At 57.9% G+C, this 18546-nt stretch overlaps 7 protein-coding genes across 7 annotated transcripts; 3 read left to right on the top strand and 4 right to left on the bottom strand.

Annotated features, from left to right (window-relative positions):
* Positions 1 to 476: 476 nt before the first annotated feature.
* Positions 477 to 1699, top strand: DRE2 (Fe-S cluster assembly protein DRE2; the record flags this gene model as incomplete). Its single annotated transcript, XM_036645237.1, has 2 exons — positions 477 to 1299; positions 1377 to 1699. 2 exons carry the CDS (start codon positions 477 to 479, stop codon positions 1697 to 1699), a joined length of 1146 nt encoding a protein of 381 aa, XP_036490038.1.
* A 623-nt stretch (positions 1700 to 2322) lies between these two features.
* Positions 2323 to 4322, bottom strand: KEX1-1 (Pheromone-processing carboxypeptidase KEX1; the record flags this gene model as incomplete). The annotated part of the gene is made up of 3 exons (XM_036645236.1): positions 2323 to 3684; positions 3741 to 4101; positions 4180 to 4322. The coding sequence occupies 3 exons, from the start codon at positions 4320 to 4322 to the stop codon at positions 2323 to 2325; spliced, it is 1866 nt and encodes a 621-aa protein (XP_036489349.1).
* A 1869-nt stretch (positions 4323 to 6191) lies between these two features.
* Positions 6192 to 7030, top strand: SFM1 (Protein arginine N-methyltransferase SFM1; the record flags this gene model as incomplete). The annotated part of the gene is made up of 5 exons (XM_036645235.1): positions 6192 to 6501; positions 6564 to 6581; positions 6635 to 6745; positions 6803 to 6921; positions 6974 to 7030. 5 exons carry the CDS (start codon positions 6192 to 6194, stop codon positions 7028 to 7030), a joined length of 615 nt encoding a protein of 204 aa, XP_036490035.1.
* A 656-nt stretch (positions 7031 to 7686) lies between these two features.
* hypBA1-0 (Non-reducing end beta-L-arabinofuranosidase) lies at positions 7687 to 9748 on the top strand (the record flags this gene model as incomplete). Its single annotated transcript, XM_036645234.1, has 2 exons — positions 7687 to 8090; positions 8152 to 9748. 2 exons carry the CDS (start codon positions 7687 to 7689, stop codon positions 9746 to 9748), a joined length of 2001 nt encoding a protein of 666 aa, XP_036489348.1.
* A 391-nt stretch (positions 9749 to 10139) lies between these two features.
* Positions 10140 to 11227, bottom strand: KLHL30 (Kelch-like protein 30; the record flags this gene model as incomplete). Its single annotated transcript, XM_036645233.1, has 2 exons — positions 10140 to 10899; positions 11160 to 11227. The coding sequence occupies 2 exons, from the start codon at positions 11225 to 11227 to the stop codon at positions 10140 to 10142; spliced, it is 828 nt and encodes a 275-aa protein (XP_036489791.1).
* Positions 11228 to 12917: 1690 nt separating this feature from the next.
* NUP152 (Nucleoporin NUP152) lies at positions 12918 to 16463 on the bottom strand (the record flags this gene model as incomplete). Its single annotated transcript, XM_036645232.1, has 1 exon — positions 12918 to 16463. The coding sequence occupies one exon, from the start codon at positions 16461 to 16463 to the stop codon at positions 12918 to 12920; it is 3546 nt and encodes a 1181-aa protein (XP_036489351.1).
* Positions 16464 to 18048: 1585 nt separating this feature from the next.
* Positions 18049 to 18546, bottom strand: SCP2-0 (Fatty acid-binding protein; the record flags this gene model as incomplete). The annotated part of the gene is made up of 3 exons (XM_036645231.1): positions 18049 to 18212; positions 18268 to 18468; positions 18531 to 18546. 3 exons carry the CDS (start codon positions 18544 to 18546, stop codon positions 18049 to 18051), a joined length of 381 nt encoding a protein of 126 aa, XP_036490037.1.

The raw sequence follows: 18546 nt of genomic DNA, 5'->3' as shown, positions 1-18546 counted from the left end.
CCTGCCTGCCTATCCTGCACCTTACGTCTGCAATACCCACTGCAAGACCAGTCCCCGCGGAATCGTCCACTTCACTGGCAACCTACGCAATACCGTGTAACTAGGCCTCCCGATTACGGTGCCCACCCCGCCAACCCCTCACCATTCCACGCTTATCAAGCACCGCAAACTGGACAGTACGCTACACAGTTTTCCTCCGAATTTGCCTTTGACTAATCCCCTCCCAAGAGAAGCCATCCCATCCCATCCCATCCAGTCAATCACCTTCCTCTCTCTCCTCACGTCAACCTCCAGTCGGAAATTTCCACCAGCCTACCCCAGAGCCTTTCCACCTTCTTCACCATTCACTCAATTAACGCCGCCTGAACTTCCAACAAAACCTCCAAACCCGCGTGAACAACACACATTAACATCCCACCGTCACACGCGACCCCCTCTCCTCTCCAGGAAAAAAAAAGCCAACAACCGCAGCAACAATGGCGCCCTCAATCATAACCCTCGACACAACCCCCGACTTCGACTTCACCCCCTCCGCCCTGCCCCCGTCAGCAGCGGCGCCCGCGGCCACCCCCAAGCAACAGCAACGAACCCTCCTCCTCGCGCCCCCCTCCCTCTCCTCCGCGCCCAACAAGCTCTCCGCCGCCCTCGCCTCCCACGACCGCGCCGCCACAGACCTGCAGATGCTCGACCGCCTCTCCGCCCGCCTCGTCGCCCTCCCCGAGTCCGCCTACGACCTCGTCCTCGTCCTCACCGACGCCGACGGCTCCCGCGTCGAGTCCACCCGCCTCCTCTCCGACCGCGCCGTCCTCTCCGCCGTCGCGGAGGCCCTCAAGCCCGCCGCCCGCCTCCGCGCCCAGGACGGCGGCAACCTCGCAAACGACCCCGCCGTCGCCCGCGAGGCCGTCCTCGCCGGTCTTGTAGCGGTTGGTGGTGCTTTCGAGAAGCCCGACTACGACGAGGCGCCGGTCACTCTCTCCTTTGGCAAGAAGAAGACTGCTGCCAACGGCAATGGTGCTGTGTCCCTCAACGGAGGTGCTGTGTCTCTCAACGGAGGAGGCGCCGTCTCGCTGAACAACAACGGTGCCGTGTCCTTGAACAGGGGCGGCGCCGCCTCGCTCAACAGCAACGGCTCCGTGTCACTGAGCAGCAAACCCTCCACCGCCCCAGCCGTCTCCGCGCCCCCGGGCGTGGGCTTCGTCGACTTCAGCGACGACCTCGACATGGACGACGACGACGACGAGCTGATCGACGAAGACGCCCTCCTCACAGACGCAGACCTCTCTCGCCCCCTCAACATCCGTACGTTTCACCGACCCAATCCTCAAAAGACCAGCACCATCAAGAAGACGTTTTTGACTAACACCTTTCTCAAACAGCCCCCGAATGCGCCCCCAAGGCCGGAAAACGCCGCCGCGCCTGCAAAGACTGCACCTGCGGCCTGGCAGAGCGCATCGCCGCCGAAGACGCCGCCACCCGCGCCGCCGCCGACGCAGCCCTCGCAGCTGCCGCCGCCGCGCCCGTCAAGCTTGACACGGACGACCTCGCCGAGGTCGACTTCACCGTCCAGGGCAAGGTCGGCTCCTGCGGCAACTGCGCCCTCGGTGACGCCTTCCGCTGCGACGGCTGCCCCTACATCGGTCTGCCCCCCTTCAAGCCCGGCGAGGAGGTGCGCATCCTCAACAACGATATCCAACTGTAATGCGAAGCTTTCTCTCTATCACGAAATTCTGTTTTATTGGGAGTGGCATATCACGGGGAGTTTCAATCATTTTTTTTGGCACAAATCGGATACTGGGCACGCAAAAGCCTCTGGTACATACATACCTTTACAGCAGCTTGTGCATACATGCATTTTCTGGATTGGGGGGAAAGGGAATTCGGCGGGGGGATATCACGGCAGGCGGCAAACGCCAGATTGGGCGCTTCTCATTAGAAAAAAAATTGTCTTGAGGTGTTTGAGGCGTATGAAAAACACGGGCCAGCGATATATATAGGAGGACACTGAATGGATCAATCACACCGCCACCCACCAGCTTGGGGATGGGCAAAGAAAGCAAAGGCATCTGTAGGCCGTAACCAAACGATAAAAATAGCATTTCGCTAGAGACAACATTTTGCTCTATACTTGATGATACACATACAACTCCGTCCCGTGCTAAATAAATCCGAGTAGTAGTGGTGGTGGTCGTAGTCGTAGTAGTAGTAATCTGGGCTCCCTTTTGTTTTTGTGATCCGCTAAACTTCCCATGCATTGATCCGAGGAGCCGTAATAGTAGTTCAACCAACCCGAGCCGTTCATTGCCTTCCCAGGCTGTCCGGTTCTTACCTCGAGCGGCTGCCGTTGGCCGCCCCCGAGGGCTTCTTCTCCTGGGGCTCGTCGTCGCTGTCCCCTCCAACGCTGTACCGATCCTTGTCCATCTCGTGGGTCGGGGTCGTCACATGCAGGTCGTCCAACTCGCTCTCGTCAAAGTCGCCTACCTCCACGTCTCGGCCGCTACGCCTGTCACGGAAACCATCCAGGCCCCGCGTACCGCCTCTCTGGCTCGTTGCCGGCGGGCCGCCCATGAGACCCTGGTAGCCCCTGCGCTTGCGACGCTCGCGCCAGATGTACCAGCCCCAGACGCTGGCGGCAATGACGACAATGACCAAGACAATCTCGCCTGAGCGGTAGTATGCCTTCCACTTGGCCTCGTCCAGCTTCTTCTGCGTCTCTTCATCGGTGTTGGTGCTGTTGCCGATGCCGCCGACCGATGTGGCGGGACCAGTCTCACCGTCCAGTCGGGAGTCGGTGGGCGTTCCGCCAACGGAGCTGATGTCGACCTTCATGAAACGGTCAAGCATGTCGCGGGAGCGGCGGGCGTAGTCGAAAGGAACCATGTGGGAGGAGTTGTAGAAGAGGATGTAGGTGAGATTGCGCGCCTCCTGCCAGAATCCCGCAGGCTCGCCTTCCACAGTCCAATCGCGGCGCGGCGCCCAGTTTCCGGGGGAAATCTCGAATCCCTTTCCACCGTTCCATTCCATGTCGCCAATCATCTGCTCAGTTCCCATATGGTTGCAAATGAGGTCCTCGGCACCAGAGAAGAGGATGACGGGAACCTCCTTCAAAAGGTCGGGCAAGAAGTCTCTCGAAGGCTTCGAGTTCTTGGCTCTGAAGGCAGCGCCAACCGCACCGTTGCACTCCTTCCAGCCGGTGTTCTTCTGAGGGTTGATGTGGAGAGCGCTGACGACGTCGGCTCTTCTGAGATAGGGAGTAACGTTGACCAAGTCGGGAGGCCAGTTCATACCGCACGAAGGGTACGTGTCCTTGAGGCGGATGTCGTACATGTTGATGCAGTCGCGCTGGCCCTTGGCGTTTACCTTGGCCGTCTCGGCGAGCAAATCCTGCAAGACAGTTTCGCACTCGGAAAAGTCCACAGTGTTCTCGACGGCAAGCGATGTTCGGCAGATGCGCCATTGCTGCTCAAGCTTCAGGGCGACGGGCGAGCCCTTCTCAATGAGCTTCCTCTCGTAGGCATACTTGAGGTAGGCATCGTACTGCTCCTTGGGAGAAATCCAAGCGTTTCCGAGCAGGAGACCCTGCAAGTTCCAGATGGTCTTGGTTCCGGGCTTCTTGTTCCTCTCGAGCATCGCCTTCGCGATGTAGGGAATGTGCTGGCCAGCGTAGGATTCACCTGCAATGTAGATCTGTTCGCCGTCAGCTTCGGTGCCCTGATATGGCAATCTGATTTGTTCGGACTTACGTCGTCATGCTCGTACTCGGGGAACATGGCGAACCACTTCTCGAGGAACTTGACAAATTGCTCGGCCATCTCGTCAAGCTCGTGCAGGTAGGCGTTGGTGTCGACATAACTGAAACCGGTTCCAACGGGGTTGTCGACGAAGAGCAGGTTCGCGAACTCGTTCCAGGAGCCGTTGTTGTAGGTCAGGGTGTCCTTATCCTTGACTCTGTAGGGGCCAATCTCCATCAAGGCACCGTCTTCGGAACTGCAGCCAGGGCCGCCGTTCAGCCAGATGACGGTGCGCTGCCTGTTTGCGATGTGCTGGTTCTGGAAGTGCCAGAAGAAGAGGTTTCCGTTGTGTTCGGGGGTGACTTCGACGTGGCTGTGATGAAACGCGCGTCAGCAGGAATAGCTTCACCAAGCGGCGAGACGGAAGCGTCGGGGAAAATCATGTGCTTACCCTGCGTGCATCTTGATGAATGGCTCTTTCGGGGCGCCGGGCAGATCGTGAACGAAGTAGTCGGCCTGGCTCTGGGCGAGCACCGGTGCGGTCCATGATGCCAGCGCAAACACCAGCGCGGACATCATCGGTAGGATAGCCATGGTTGGGGAAGTGTGTCCTCCCCAAGGCTACCTTTTGATGGGGGTATTAGACAGAAAAAGGTTACGAGCGTGACCCGATCTGTGATTGCATGGAGACTCTCTCTTCGCCGATGACCACAAGCAAAAAAGAAAAAGAAAAAGGAAGATGGTTGAAGTGAAGTCTAGGTGGAGGGAGGGAGGATTCGGATTGTGGAAGGGAGATGGGGAAAAGAAGATGCGATGCGCGAACTTGATTGAATTCCGTCCGGCGCAGCAGCAGCAGCAGTGAGCGGTAGCGGCAGCAGGAGCACGCGGTGGACGGGACATGCAGAAACAGATCTGTAAAGGTGTACTCTAGACTCGTGCAGTCCCGTTGACCACTCATCGGTCGTTGCGCAGCTGTCCGCCGGGCATCCCTGTCGGGTCCAGGTCCTTGGCCAATATTGGCTGGCGCAGCGTGGCACAGACTGCCAGACTTGAAGGAGAATTTGGGGGGTTCGCCTCCGTTCACTTGCTGCCCGCCCTGGAGTCGACCGGCGGCGGCGGATAGTAGCGCAGCCGAAAGGTGCCGCAAGGGCGGGGGGCCACTGTGGCACTCTCTAAACAAGGGGCTTACAGGCTGGCTGCTTCACCTCAGACCCAGGGACAGTCGCCTTCAGCAACGGGTGTGCTGGAAAGTGACGTGGGGCAGGCCCCAGCTTTTTTTTTTTTTTGGTGCGCTGCAGTGGTTCCAGACGGGGACGGGAGCGATGAGGGTGGACGGGAGATGCCATCCAGGACAGGCTCCAGCATTCGCTTGTTAGCGAACCAGAGGGAGCCCGAGGTTAACTTTACTGCTGCGGCTGTGCGGTGTCGGGCTGCTGGATGCACCTTGCGTAAAACAGAGGTGCACTCTGGAGTTTCCATCGTTGTGGTTGTGGTTGTCTCGTACGGTTGCTTATGTACGAATAGTAGGCACTATCTCAGACTGGAGAACGCGCAACCAATACTGTGAGTGATAGAGCTGGATAGTAAGACGCAAGCAACTATTTCCAGCCCAGCCCCTAGATACCCCGTGCAATGCTTGGACTGTCGATCGAACCCCCTCATGCCGTTGAGCTTCACAACTGTCAGGTCAGACCGGGAGCTGGCCGGAATGAAATGCTAAGGAGCGTCGGGTTACATGTAGACAGCAGAACGCGCGGAATTCCCATACGGATCGCCGAAACCTGGTTCAGGGTCCGGCTTAGGTAAGACACCCATCCACCTACGTACCTACCTTCCCTCCTCAAAATGGGTACGTACCTATGAGATAAGCAAATCTCCAGCTTTTAGACGTGCAACCTGAGACATCAAACGCTGCTGCGTATCTCCCATCCCTTGTACCTGCCCTTCGCAGGTTACGAATGATGGAACTCTTGGAGAAGAAAGCCAAGACGGACATCTTCCCAATGATACGGTGCCGAAATCATGATTGATTTTGATCATGTTGCTGCGTCTTTCTTGCCTCTGATCATCAGGTATCAAGACAGCCGTTGCCAAGTGGGATGCGGCATCTTTTCTTGGGTCTTGCAAAGTACCCGTTCCGTGTCTTAGGGCAGCCCAGCAGACCAGCAAGCGCCTACCTAGTGTAGATCTGCTCAATGACTCCAAACAAGCGTTTGACCAACTTTTCAGCCCATCAAACACACAACACACGCCAGCCCAACGCCCACTGGGTCCCCTTTGACACTATTACGCGGCCTCACGGTACTGCATAGTGTTATTCCCACAACCACACGCTTCACCTCACACTCCTTGCAAAACAGCCACAGTCTGGAACACACACACACACCTCTCCTCCTAGTCACCCCTCGTCTCCCGCAAACAACCACCCCCGTCCCGTCTCTTGCTGCCTTGCACAACGCAAACATGGGAAAGACGTACATCGTGGAGCACCTCGACCCCGAGCTGGGGCCGTGGTCCGAACTCGAGTACATCGCCATCGCCAAAGAGACCCATGCTGCCGCCGGCACCTTCCTGCTGTCCTCCCTGCCCGCCGCCTTCAAGGCCCCGGCGAAGCTGAGCGAGGTCCCGGCTTTCAAGGCCGAGAACCGGGGCGTCGAGGAGCTGTACGCCCACGACAAGTCCCGTGTGTGCCTGCTCGACCCCGCCGCCGCCAGTGACCTGAGCCCCGAGGATGGTGAAAAATTTGACGCCTTTTTGTTTGGCGGCATCCTGGGTATGGATTCTCCTCACGTCCGACGCTTTGTCTAATTTCTGACGTTTCTAATTCGTACACAGGCGATGACCCCCCAAGAGGTAATTCTGATTAAATCCGTTTGTGACATGAGCATCCATACTGACCCTTGCAGACCGGACCTCCGAGTTGAGGAAGAAGGGATTTGAAGGCAGACGGCTCGGACCCACTCAAATGACCACCGACACCGCCGTCCGTGTCACCAGAATCGTTGTCGAGGAGAAGAGTGCGCTCCGCCTACACGCAATCCCGTCAATTTCAACCATTCACTGACAACATGCAGCACCACTGGACAAGATTCCCTACGTTACCTATCCCGAGCTCAAGTTCAGCGAGCATGAGAGCACCGAGATGCCCTTCAAGTACGTGACGGACAAGAACGGCGAGCCCATCATGCCCGAGGTAAGAACTCCATTACAGCTCCCAGAAAATGATGATGCTAACCTCCATCCAGGGCATGGTTGATCTCATCCGCAAGGACGCCGACAAGGCCATTGATGACCTCTTCTAATTGATACCAACCCCAAAAGCAATTGACTACGATTTACGAGGAGAAGCTCCGTTTTTAACATCTTTTTCGTGTGAATGCAGCCCAAATCATCAACTTCGATACCGGTTCGTGTTGTCCAAGAACATGCGCGAGAGAATGTGACACCGCCGCAACGCTACGTACAACTAAGTAGGGTCATTTTAACCATATCTCACCCGCTTGTATCGGCATAGGTGCCGAATTCAAGCCGCCATGAACCCCGCATCAGAGATCGGCCGGCTTTTGACTTTCAGATAGGCGGTTGTCTACATTTTCGAACGTTGAACTTCATCATTCATCCCGTCCTCTCGGAAGTTGACAATACCCGGTTAGACTTGATCCGGTCTGTTCTTCATTGCACTCCGGGAACGCTCCCGCGGGAACAATCCCGATCAAGTTCGCCGCAGCCGCCACTGTTCATACCATGTCTCCAACGGAGGAACCATCCCTCTTACCATCGACTTGCCTTTCCGGGAACCTATCCCACATCGATCTCCAACTCACATCCCTGTAACCCCAGAAAGCTCCCTCATCATCAAAGTGTCAAGCACTCGCTCTCTCTCAACCTCCATCTCATCTCGTGCACTCCCAACCTCTCATCGCTCCATGTTCGACCTCACACCCAAACCCTCCGCACAATGTCCAACCCTCAATTCACGTTCCGCCAAACAACCTTCACCCACCCCTCCCTCCTCCTGACGCGCCGCAACACAGTCTCCCGCACGACCCTCCACACCCAGCTCGCCCAGCTCCGCGCAAACGGCCAATACGACGCCTTCAAGCTCAAATGGCACCCCATGTACGACGATAACTCCCGTTGGCCCGCGCCCCTCCACCTCTTCTGGGACAGCGACGTCGCCAAATGGATCGAGGGCGCCTGCTACTTCCTCGCCGATGAGTACGACGCCCGCATCGACGCCGCCGTCCGCGAGCTCGTCGCCATGATCCGCGCCGCCCAGCACGACGACGGCTATCTCAACATCCACTTCTCCGTCGTCGCCCCGGGCCAGCGCTGGACCAACATCCGCGACATGCATGAAATGTCGGTCTTCCCGAGAGTCGCCTGAAGCTAACACGCGCCCTGACTTATAAAACAAAATCAGGTACAACGCTGGACACCTCATCGAAGCAGCCCTCGCCCACCAGCAGTACTACCGCAACGACCTCCTCATGGAGCCCCTCGCAAAGTACATCGCCCACATCCGCGCCCGCTTCGGGCCCGGCGCCGGCCAGACGCGCGCGTACCCGGGCCACCCCGAGATCGAGCTCGCCCTGCTGCGCTTCCACTCCGCCACCGGCAGCCGCGACGCCTACGACCTCGCGCGCTTCTTCCTCGAGGAGCGCGGCAACCCGCGCGGCCAGGACGGGCAGCACTTCTACGACTGGGAGGCCGCCGTCCGCCGCGACGACGAGCCGCGCTGGAAGCGCCCCAACTCGTGGCCCATGGACCGCTCCTTCTGGTACTGCCAGGCCCATGCGCCCATCCTGCAGCAGGACACCGTCGAGGGCCACGCCGTGCGCGCCATGTACCTGCTCACCGCCGCCGCAGACCTGCTGAACCTCTCCCAAGGGGCCTCCCCCGGGACGCCGCAGGAGCTGGCCGAGGCCGACGCCTGGCTCGCCGCGCTGCGCCGCCTGTGGGCGAACATGGTCGACCGCAAAATGTACCTCACCGGCGGGATCGGGGCGGTCGCGCAGTGGGAGGGGTTCGGGATCGACTACTTCCTCCCGCAGGGCGCCGACGAGGGCGGCGGGTACGCCGAGACGTGCGCGAGCGTCGGGGTGATGATGCTCGCGGAGCGGCTGCTGCACGCGGACCCGGCGCTGGACGGCCGCTACGGCGACGTGATGGAACTGTGCCTGTACAACAACGTCATGACGGCCATGAGCGCCGACGGGAAAGCCTTCACGTACGAGAACGCGCTCGCGAGCTGCGACGCCGCGCGCAGCGAGCGCGAGGACTGGTTCGTGTGCGCGTGCTGCCCGCCGAACGTCACGCGGCTGTTTGGGAGCCTGGGCGGGTACCTGTGGGACTACGGGGAGGGGTTCCTGAATGTGCACCTGTACACGAGCGCGGCGGTCGAGTTCGAGGTGGAGGGCGGCAGGCGGAAGGTGAGGTTTGAGCAGAGGTCCAACTGGCCGTGGGAGGGCAAGGTGGGGTTTCGGCTCGACGGCGCCGAGGGGGTGGACATGACGGTGCGGTTGAGGATTCCGGCGTGGGCCAAGGGGGATTTCATGCTTCTTCCCGCGCCGAAGGTTGGCCAGTCCAAGGTGGAGAGGGGGTATCTTCACCTGGGCCCGGCGTACATGGCCGAGAACCCGGCCTTTGCGATTGTGATTTACGGGTTCGAGCCGCGGTACATTGCGCCGCATCCGTACACGAACCAGCGGACGTTGTCCCTCGCGCGCGGGCCGATTGTGTACTGCGTCGAGGACGCGGATAATGAGTGGGAGGAGAACCACTTCAAGGACGTTGGCATCAAGCGAGGCGGTGTAATTGAGGAGATTTGGAGAGTTGACAAGATCAGGGGGGAAGAATACTTTGCGCTGAAGACGACCGGTTGGGTACGTACGCCTGAAGTGGTGATGAGTGGAGAGGAGGGAGAGAACAGGGACCTTGTGTTTGTGCCGTTCTATTTCAGGTCGAATAGGGGTGGCAAGGGGCAGATGAGGGTTGGTTTGAGAGATGATGGGAGATGATTATGATATCCATGGTACACGCTGGAGACCGAAGTGAAAGATGGATTTGGTATGGTAGCTTTCTAGGGGCTCTTCCGTATATATTCATGTCTGATGAGATGCCATATAGAGACCTATCAAACGATTGTCGAGTCTACCAACCACCTCCACCCAATTTGAGACTCTGGCCATCACAACGCTGCGAGTCCATTTGCTCACTCAAGTCAGACACCACTTCCACCATGGAAGCCGTTCTTGTTATTCACCCCGTCGCCTTACGCGGATAACGCGGTCATTCTGATGATCTGACACGTTCTTAATGGCCTTTTATGAATAGGATCCGTATATCTGAGCCTCGACCTCACAAACCCAAACCCCAGCAAGTCGAAAAGAACCCCAAAAGGCAACCCATCTACCGCTTCAAGGCCATCTGCACCCTCGTCTTACACTCATAACACAAACTCGCCTGGTTAACCCTCGCAATCGCCGCCTCGTTCGCAACCAGCGCCGCCAGCCGCGCCTGGAACGCAATCGACATCATCACCACAAACTCCCCCGGCAGCTGCGCCGCGAGCCTCTTCCACGTCGTCGGCGCGCAGTTGGCCACAAACAAATCCCTCATGCGCTCCACCAGCCCCTCGACCGCATCATCCTCACCCCCACCGCCGCCGCCACCCCGCCGCGGCAGCGCCTCGAGCGCGACGTACCCGTTGGCCAGGTTAACCACCCACCACTCCGCGCAGCGCGGGTCCGCAAGCTTCGCGGCCGCGACGTCGAGCGTCTCGCGGATCGCCGTCTCGACCTTGCCGCGCAGCAGGTCGTCGAACAGCCGGTCCGTCAGCGCCCACATGTCGACGAGCTCGGGCAGGTCGTGCGGCGTGTGCATGTCGCACGGCTTGATGCTGAAGGGCGAGACCTCGTAGACGGTGCCCTCGGCGTCGGCGGCGCGGCGCTTGACGCGCGCGGCCGTCAGGCGGGTGAAGTAGCACAGCTTGACGTAGGTGCCGAGGGTGAGGGGCGGCACGTCGTCGAGGTCGATGGTGTTGGAGACGGACTCGGCGAAGGGCCCGTCGAGGCAGCGCTGGAAGTACTTTGAGGACTCGACGAGGAGGGACTTGTGGATGGCGAAGGACTGCGTTGCGGTCTTGAGCCAGATGATGGTCTGGGGTTGTCTGTGCGATTGGTCAGTTGTGGTGATGTGGTGAGGGGCCTCAGGCTTCGGAGGTGGTTCTGGGAATCAAGAGTACTTGCTCATAGATGTGTACTCAAAATGAGAGAGTGTCTCGGGATTCTAGGAAAGCAGGATTATGTCCACATAACCCGCAAGCCATTGCCTCATGGTGAAATTCGAATAACAAAAACGGACAACGTAGTAGCACAGGGGATTCAGCCGCAATCGAGCGAGTCTTGACAAAATGCAACAATGGCTTACTTCAAAAGACTTCCCATGCCATCAAGCTCATCTGGCCTGGGAGCTGATCGGTCGAGGATGCCAGTCATAGTGTATGGATTGAAGATGTTAGTCTATCAGAGCGAAGTGATCAAGAATACACAAGAGAACCACTGAGGGCAAACTGCAGTACGAAGGACCGTTAGAGACGAATTGGGTTCTTGCTAGGTGACCATGATGCCTCGCGTCAGAACCCCGCGCAACAGAGTGAGGCGGAAGTCTGTCAGCCTTCGTCTGAAGTCGTCGTCGTCCTTAGTCATGTGAGATCACCATTCGAGAACTCATAGAGGCTAAGCGGCATATGATCTTGGCTCTGCTAGCTCAGTGTGATATGCAATTATCTGTTCAGATGATCAGCCTCAGAGGCCTAATGTACTTCGGGTCCGGAACCAAGCTCGTTGTAAGCCCGGCGGCATATGTGACGTTGAGTCGTTCGCTCTGTCCTCCATTTCGCAACTGACTGAATTACATCTCAGGAATGCCCAGCTTTGCCATTGGTGCAATGCCTGACCATTCTGATCAGTGTCTAGGATGGGCAGCCAATTGAAAAGAAAAAGCGACTAGCAGTCCAGACAGACCAGCAGAATATTGCGTGCCACTGAATTGCAATTTGCCAATTTGGAGGAAGTGAGGTTGCGTGAAACTCAATTGATGACAAGACATGGGACGATGCAAAACCCAAAAAAACACAGTCACAGCCGCCGACAATCAACCGCAACTTAAGGCCATTAAAAAAGCCACATTCGGCAAAAGAATCGGTTCTCCCCTTCCAGAATCGAACTAGAGACCTTTCGATGACAATGTAACCATTACAGTCGAACGTGATGAACCAACTACACCAAGGGGAGTAACGGGGCTGAGCCCCGCTTGGTGAGTTGGAAGGAGTAGTGCAAATGCACACTAAGAGCCCTTCCACCCACGGCCCGCTCGACCGTCAAGCTGGCGGAGGCCACCCACAACACCTGTCTTCCGGGGCTTTTCGTATTATATTGTGTTCTTTTTCTTAGTTGAAAGAGTAGCGAAAGCTTTAATGCCTCATCACGAAAGTGCTTTATCATTTTGAACTGATGTTCATGCAGAGTGCCCATTGAGCATGGCCACACCTAGACATACAGGTTGTTCTTTGCACCGTCATTCCAGCGCCTCCTCCATCATCATCGCCCGTCCTTGCCATCAAAAATTATTTCGCCCCTGTGGGTTGATTGGGCGATATCAGGTTCAGCTTTAGGCGGGTTTTATTTGGGCCAGAAATTGCCGGTTAGTTACTTGCACTCTGTCGATACGTAGATGGATCATGTGTGGTATGGGTTGGCTCTACCTCCAATACACGTCGCATACCTTGTCACTGCATGGGCTTCCATAATGTTTCCTCAAGGAATAGTTCTCCTTTGATATTGTACTACAAGTGCCTAATCCCCGACAAGACATTCTCTTCTAAGCTGTACTTTTTTGATCTCCCTCGCGCTTCGTCCAATCCTCCATTGTAGGGCGCACCTCGCATACGCGCCCTACCCAAACCAGCAGACGAAGCTGGTGACATGATAAACAGAATGATAAAAAATGCAGTTTCCCAACGCCGAGCCCCAAAAGAGCAATGCTATGCCTTACCTTCTTCGCTAATGAGCCCGCAGTCTCTTCATCTAGTATAACCCGAACAACAGAAAGTCCAAAGGGGAATAAATCGAAAGAAAAAACGCTCGGCTCATTCCGTCGTCTCCTTCATGCGATCTTGACCAACGCTTATTTGGCGTTGGCTGACTTATGAGACTCCAAGGCAGCAGCGAGCCCCTTTGCCATGTCTTCGGTCTTGACCTGGACCATCCAGGTCTCGAGGCCAGTGCCATTTTCGTTAGAAGTGGTCAGCTTGACGTACTTCTTCTCCGCCTTGTACGTCTCGCTGGGCAGGACCGTTCTGTTGAGCACAACGTGGCCACGAGGCTCGGCTCGGAGAAGCATTCGCACGGCGCCGGTGGTCTTGTGCTTGAGGAGACGGAATGGGCCGATGCCCTTCGTGGACCAAGGGCTCTTGTTCTTCGGCTGGTCATCCCCGTCATCCTCCTCAGACCCAGCAGGGACAAACTTCATGACCTTGGCGCGCACCTCATGCGCGACCGTCTCATCCTCCTCGCCGGGACCGCCCTCGGTGAGCTTGATCTGCTCGTGAGGCTTGCCATCCGCGTCGTCGCCCTCACCATTGGCAGCCGCCTTCTCAGCCTCCGCCGCAGGCTCGGGCGTACCGGTCGCGGGCGTCGTAGCGAGGCTTGAGGCACCTCCGAAGTTGAAGGGTGAGTTGGTCCCGGTAGTTGAAGCACCAGCAGGAGGCTGCAGGCCTCCGAACATGCCGGAAGGCTGCGCAGGCTTGGCACCAAAGAGGTTGCTAGTAGGGGCAGAGTTGGACGCTCCGAACAGAGGCTTCTGGCCGGCAGGGGCGGAGGTTCCAGCACCGTTGGATGCGCCAAACGTGAATGAGGCGGATGCAGACGGGGCCGGAGCGGGGTTGCTTGCGCCGTTGTTCGCACCGAAGGTGAAAGATGAAGACGCGCTTGGAGCAGCAGGGGCTGCAGGCTGCGACGAAGCACCTCCAAATTGGAAAGGAGAGCTGCTCGCCGGAGCAGCAGAAGATGAACCACCGCCACCGAATTGGAAGGGAGTAGATCCGCTGGAGGGCGCAGAAGATCCACCTCCAAAGTTGAAGGATGTAGGCGCAGAGTTGGAGTCACCGTTGGAAGCAAAGGGGTTGTTGAACGACTGACCGCCGCCACTGGCGCTGAACGTGAAAGACGAACCGCCTCCAGACCCGAAGCTTGGAGCAGCGTTTCCGTTGGTCTGAGGCTCGGAAGAACCACCGAACAGGTTGGAGGATGGGGCGCTCTGGGACGCGCCAAAGGTGAAAGAGGAGGTAGAGGGAGCTGGCGCGTTGAATTGCTTCTTCGCCGGAGGGCCATCCTGCTTCATGGGGCTACCACCAAACATGGGTTGATCGGCCTCTGGCTTTTGCGAACCGAAGAGAGGGTTAGGCTCGGCAGGCTTGCTGCCACCGAAGCTGAAGATAGGAGCTGCTGAGGCGGCTGGGGCCGGCTCAGGTGCCTTGGGAGCAGCAGGCTCCTGAGGCTTTGCGCCAAAGAGGCTGGAAGTGCTTGAGGCAGGCGCCTGACCACCGAAGAGAGTGCTGGATTGGAACGGACTGGCGGTTCCAGAGGTACTCGCTCCGAACAGGGGCTTGGCCGGTTCAGCAGCGGGAGTAGATTCCTGGGGCTTGCCGCCGCCGAACAGTGTGGCCGACTGCATGACAGGCTTCTCCTGAGAGCCGAACAAGTTGGAAGCCGGAGCTGCAGGCTTGGCCTCCTCTGCTTTGGGAGCGGAAGCGCCGAACGAGAAGGTCGGGGCAGTGGGCTTTGGAGCTTCATCCTTCTTGGGCTCTTCCGTAGTCTTCGGCTGGAAACCGGCAGAAAACCCGGCAAAGGGAGACTTGGCAGGAGGCTTTGAGCTGTTCTCCTTGTCAGACTCGGCATCGTCGGGGGCAGAACGCTTGCTCGACTTGGGCTGCTCCTCGGCCGGCTTATCCTGCTTCGGCGCGCCGAATAAGTTGGAGGCGGGCGCAGCGGGCTTGGCACCGAAGATGGAGCTCGATGTTCCGTTAGTAGAAGCCCCAAAGAGGCTGCTGCCGGCGGTAGGAGCGGGGCCAGCACCGAACTTGATCGGGCTGTCGGGCTTCCAGGTGGCATCGATGGGGGCCGGCGCGGGCTCCTTGGCTGCGGGCTCAGCAGAGTCCGCGCGGACAGGTTGACCGTCATTTCCCTTGGTAACGCGGTCGAACAGGCTCTTCGGCGTGGTCTCTCTTGCGTCGGAAGAGGTGCTAGAGGGACCCGTAGCAGCGCCGCTGGAGAAGAGTGGCTTCTTCGCAGCAAAGAGGCTAGAAGTGGGCTGGGCCAACGGCGTCTCGGCGCCACCACTAGCGGCCACGCTGGGCTCGTAGCTCTGCTGGCCGGCTTCTTGAGTCTCCGCCTCTTCCTCCTCGGAATCGGTCTCACTCTCACCGTCGGCCTCCACACCGCTGTTCTTCGCGGAACTGTTGTCCGAGAGGTAGCCAAAGATGTTTCCGCCTTGGGGCGGCTTGAGACTCTCAAAGACCGACTTTGTGGGTCCACCATTGGCGCCCTGGGAGGCAGCGGCGAAAGGGTTAGGCTTAGGCTCGGGAGCCTTGGGGGTTGCCTTCGGTGTTGAGGCAGGCCCCTGGTTGTTGGCGATACGCTCGAACATGCTCTTGGTGTTGGAGGAGGGAGTCGAAGTCGACTTTTGCAACTTGGAGGGCTGATTCTCGTCTGCCTCGTCAGTTACGGTAGCCTTCCTCTTGTTCTTGGGTGCAGGCGTGGCAACGGGCTCTTCCTCCTCTCGGTCAAAGGCACGTCGCTTGTTGTTCTTGTTGGGCGATGCCGTGGACAGTGCCGTGTCCTTGGGGGTAAGTTGCTCCTCGGCCTTGCGCTTGGAGCGAGTAGTCTGCCTGGACGGGCTGGCATCGGCGGCGGCGTCCTCCTCAGGCTCAGGCAAATTGTGAGCGGCTCTCCACTTCTTCAGAACCTCATCGGAGGGCTTGACGTTCTTGAACTCGTACAGGCCATATCTGAGCATGATCAGGCTCCGGCTCTTCTCAAACTCCTTTGCGAAGTTCATGATGTTGAGCTTCCAGTCCTTCTTGGCAAAAATCTCGTTGGCCGCATATTTGAGACGACGAAGATCCAGAACGCAAAAGAGTTGGCGTCGCTGCAAGTCGTCATATTCGGCGGGAACCAGATGACTGAGGTACTGATCCGCGTACACGGTGCCCTTTGCCTCGAGCTCGGGAGGGATATCTCGCGCAAGAGCCTCGCCGGTGAGCTCGGGAGGGGGAGAGGGAATGCGCATGTGGAACAGCTCGGCGGAGTTCGACTTGGAAGCGAGGCCTCGAGGGGTGGCCTGGGCAATATTCTCGCGATAAACCTTCTGTGAAGCCGGAGTGGCGCCGGGCGCGAAAACCTTCTTCATGGCGCTCGCAGGCAGGCTGGGGGCGAAAGGGGCAGCGGCCGGGCTCGCGGTAATGGAAGACGAACGGAAGAGGTTTGAAGCAGTAGAGATGGTGCTTGTGTTGAGGTTGCTTGAGGGCAAGGGATCGCGGTTTAAGACCTTCTGGGAAGGCGCAGTCTGAGGAGTGCCGAGTCGCTTGTTCGGGTTCAGAGGCGAAGCTTGGTAGCTACGGTTTGCGAACTTGAGCGACGGGCGGGCCCGCGGGGTGCTATTTCTGTGGTCCATAATGATGAACAGTGACGGGGGATTCGGGGGGAGGATTATTATTAGTTGTTGGTGATGAGGAAGACGCCGGTCGGGTTGGCGTCGTTGAGAGAGTCGCGTCTCGGTTCACGCAGGATGCGCCAACAAAGCGATGAGAGCGAAATGGAAAGCTGGCGCGACGACGAGAAGCGACGTCGTATGGAGGGTATGAGGTTGGGAAAAGAAGCCGAAATGCAAAGAGAGATTCGACAGCAACGGGAGACAATGACGCAGCGATCAGAAAGCTGACCCTGGATGGCGCATCGAAGACGGCCTTGATGTCTGGCTGAAGAGACGACGGAAGATTTTGGTGGTGTTTTTTGGTGTGGCACGTCCGAATGACGGGTGACGGGACGGGGCCAGCAGCAGCAGTGAAAAAAGCAGGCCACAGGGGGTGCAAGCACAACCGGGAAGGGACGTGGTTCCACTTTTCTGCCGTCACCAACCTCAGTGTTAAGGCAACCGTTTTTCAATTGGCTGCGATGGGTGAGACAGGCACCGGACGCGACTGGTTGATTTTGGGCGCTTCGATTTTTTTTTCGTACGGCGACTCTGCGACTGCCCAAAGCTTCCCCCAGCCAAATGGAAGGTCCCCGTCCGTTGCTGAGGACAGGGCTCCGGGTTGCCTAGGCCAAGTACGTACCGACTAGGGTCACGTTCTACCAGCCAGTCAGAGTCCAGTCGCGTCTCATCTGCCCACCCATTGTCCAGTGTCCAGCGTTCCGATCCATTAGGTAAGGGAAAGTACGTACACTTTCCGTCAGCAACAGCTCCGGAGGGTCAGTTGGTCCGCGCTTCCTCTTCCAGCTCCAGCTCCTGGCCGTGTCGTGTGCTTAGTCAACACCTCCTTTGATGAGTCCAGAGCTGCAGTGCAACACACTCGCAAGTCAGCTGCACTCCTGACTCTGTTGCATGTGCCTCGACAAAGTCGGAGCCGTACTGGTGAATGCGACTGCACCACTGAAACCAGGGGAAACGCGCCGCGGCCGCTTTCACGAGTCCTGCCTCTCCGACTCGATTCCCCTGAGCTCCCAGCCAGACCTCCATGGAATTATGCTTCCGCATTTAGCGTCCAGGTCAAAAGGCCTTCTTCCATCATGTCATTTGGTAGTGGATGTCTGTCAGGTTTCAAGGAGTCGGCAGCCGGCGTATCCAAGTCGGCGTCGTCGATTCTCCGGACGATATGGTGCCTGAGTCGGACCGGTAATAATCGGGAATTCTTTCAACCCATCCCCTTCCCCGTCCCCAAAGCCGGTACCAACGGAAGCACGTGTCAGTCGACGTGCACTCGCCGTGCTCGACGGATACCGGCTGGACACAGGGGACCGCATTCCTGGGATTGGGTTCTCCACGGTTTCGGTAGTCAGCTTTTCAATTACGCAGCTAACATCGGAGACTAAATACTCAAGGTTCCCGAGAGCCCTGGATTGAAAGATTTTTCATAATCTCATTTCCTACGAGCACCTAATATGGCGCATATCCGGATCTAGCTCCAGTCTCCTAGTCCAACATGTAGGTTATGGTACAGGGTATTACCGACAACACACGACATCCCCATTGTAATTCTTTACAACTTGGCCTTGGACTGGGCCTTCTTCAAGATGGGCTCCATCCTCGTGGCCTTCATGACGTCGCCCTTAATCTTGAGCTTGCCAGACATGAACAGCTTCTGGGCGTTCGCCTTGCCCTGGACCAGGTTGCCAAAGTCGGAGTCGGACAGAGACAGAGTGACTAAACCGGGCGTGTTAGTGGCGACCTGGACACAATAAACGGGCTGGAGACATACCAGTAGGCTTCTCGCCAACACCCTTTCCAACGGCACCCTTGTCCTTAAGGTCGATGTGCCAGCTGTCGGTCTCGCCGGCAGAGTTCTTGAGCGTGAAGGCAAAGATGGCCTTGCCCTGGCTGACGGCCTCCTTGCGGTCGGCCTCGCTCGAGTTCAGCGCATCGTTGATGGCGTCGAAGGCGGCGGAGGAGGGGAACTTGTCTGTGAGGAAGAGCACAATTAGCAACGGCAACGGGGAGGCTTGTTTGTTCGAGGTCGCATACCGTTGGCGAGACCCAT

Source organism: Colletotrichum siamense (assembly GCF_013390195.1).
Source record: "Colletotrichum siamense strain Cg363 chromosome Unknown KSG_Cg363_contig09, whole genome shotgun sequence".
NCBI lineage: Eukaryota > Fungi > Ascomycota > Sordariomycetes > Glomerellales > Glomerellaceae > Colletotrichum > Colletotrichum siamense.
The sequence above is the reverse complement of the archived record's forward strand: the minus strand, read 5'-3'. Positions and strand labels throughout refer to the sequence as shown.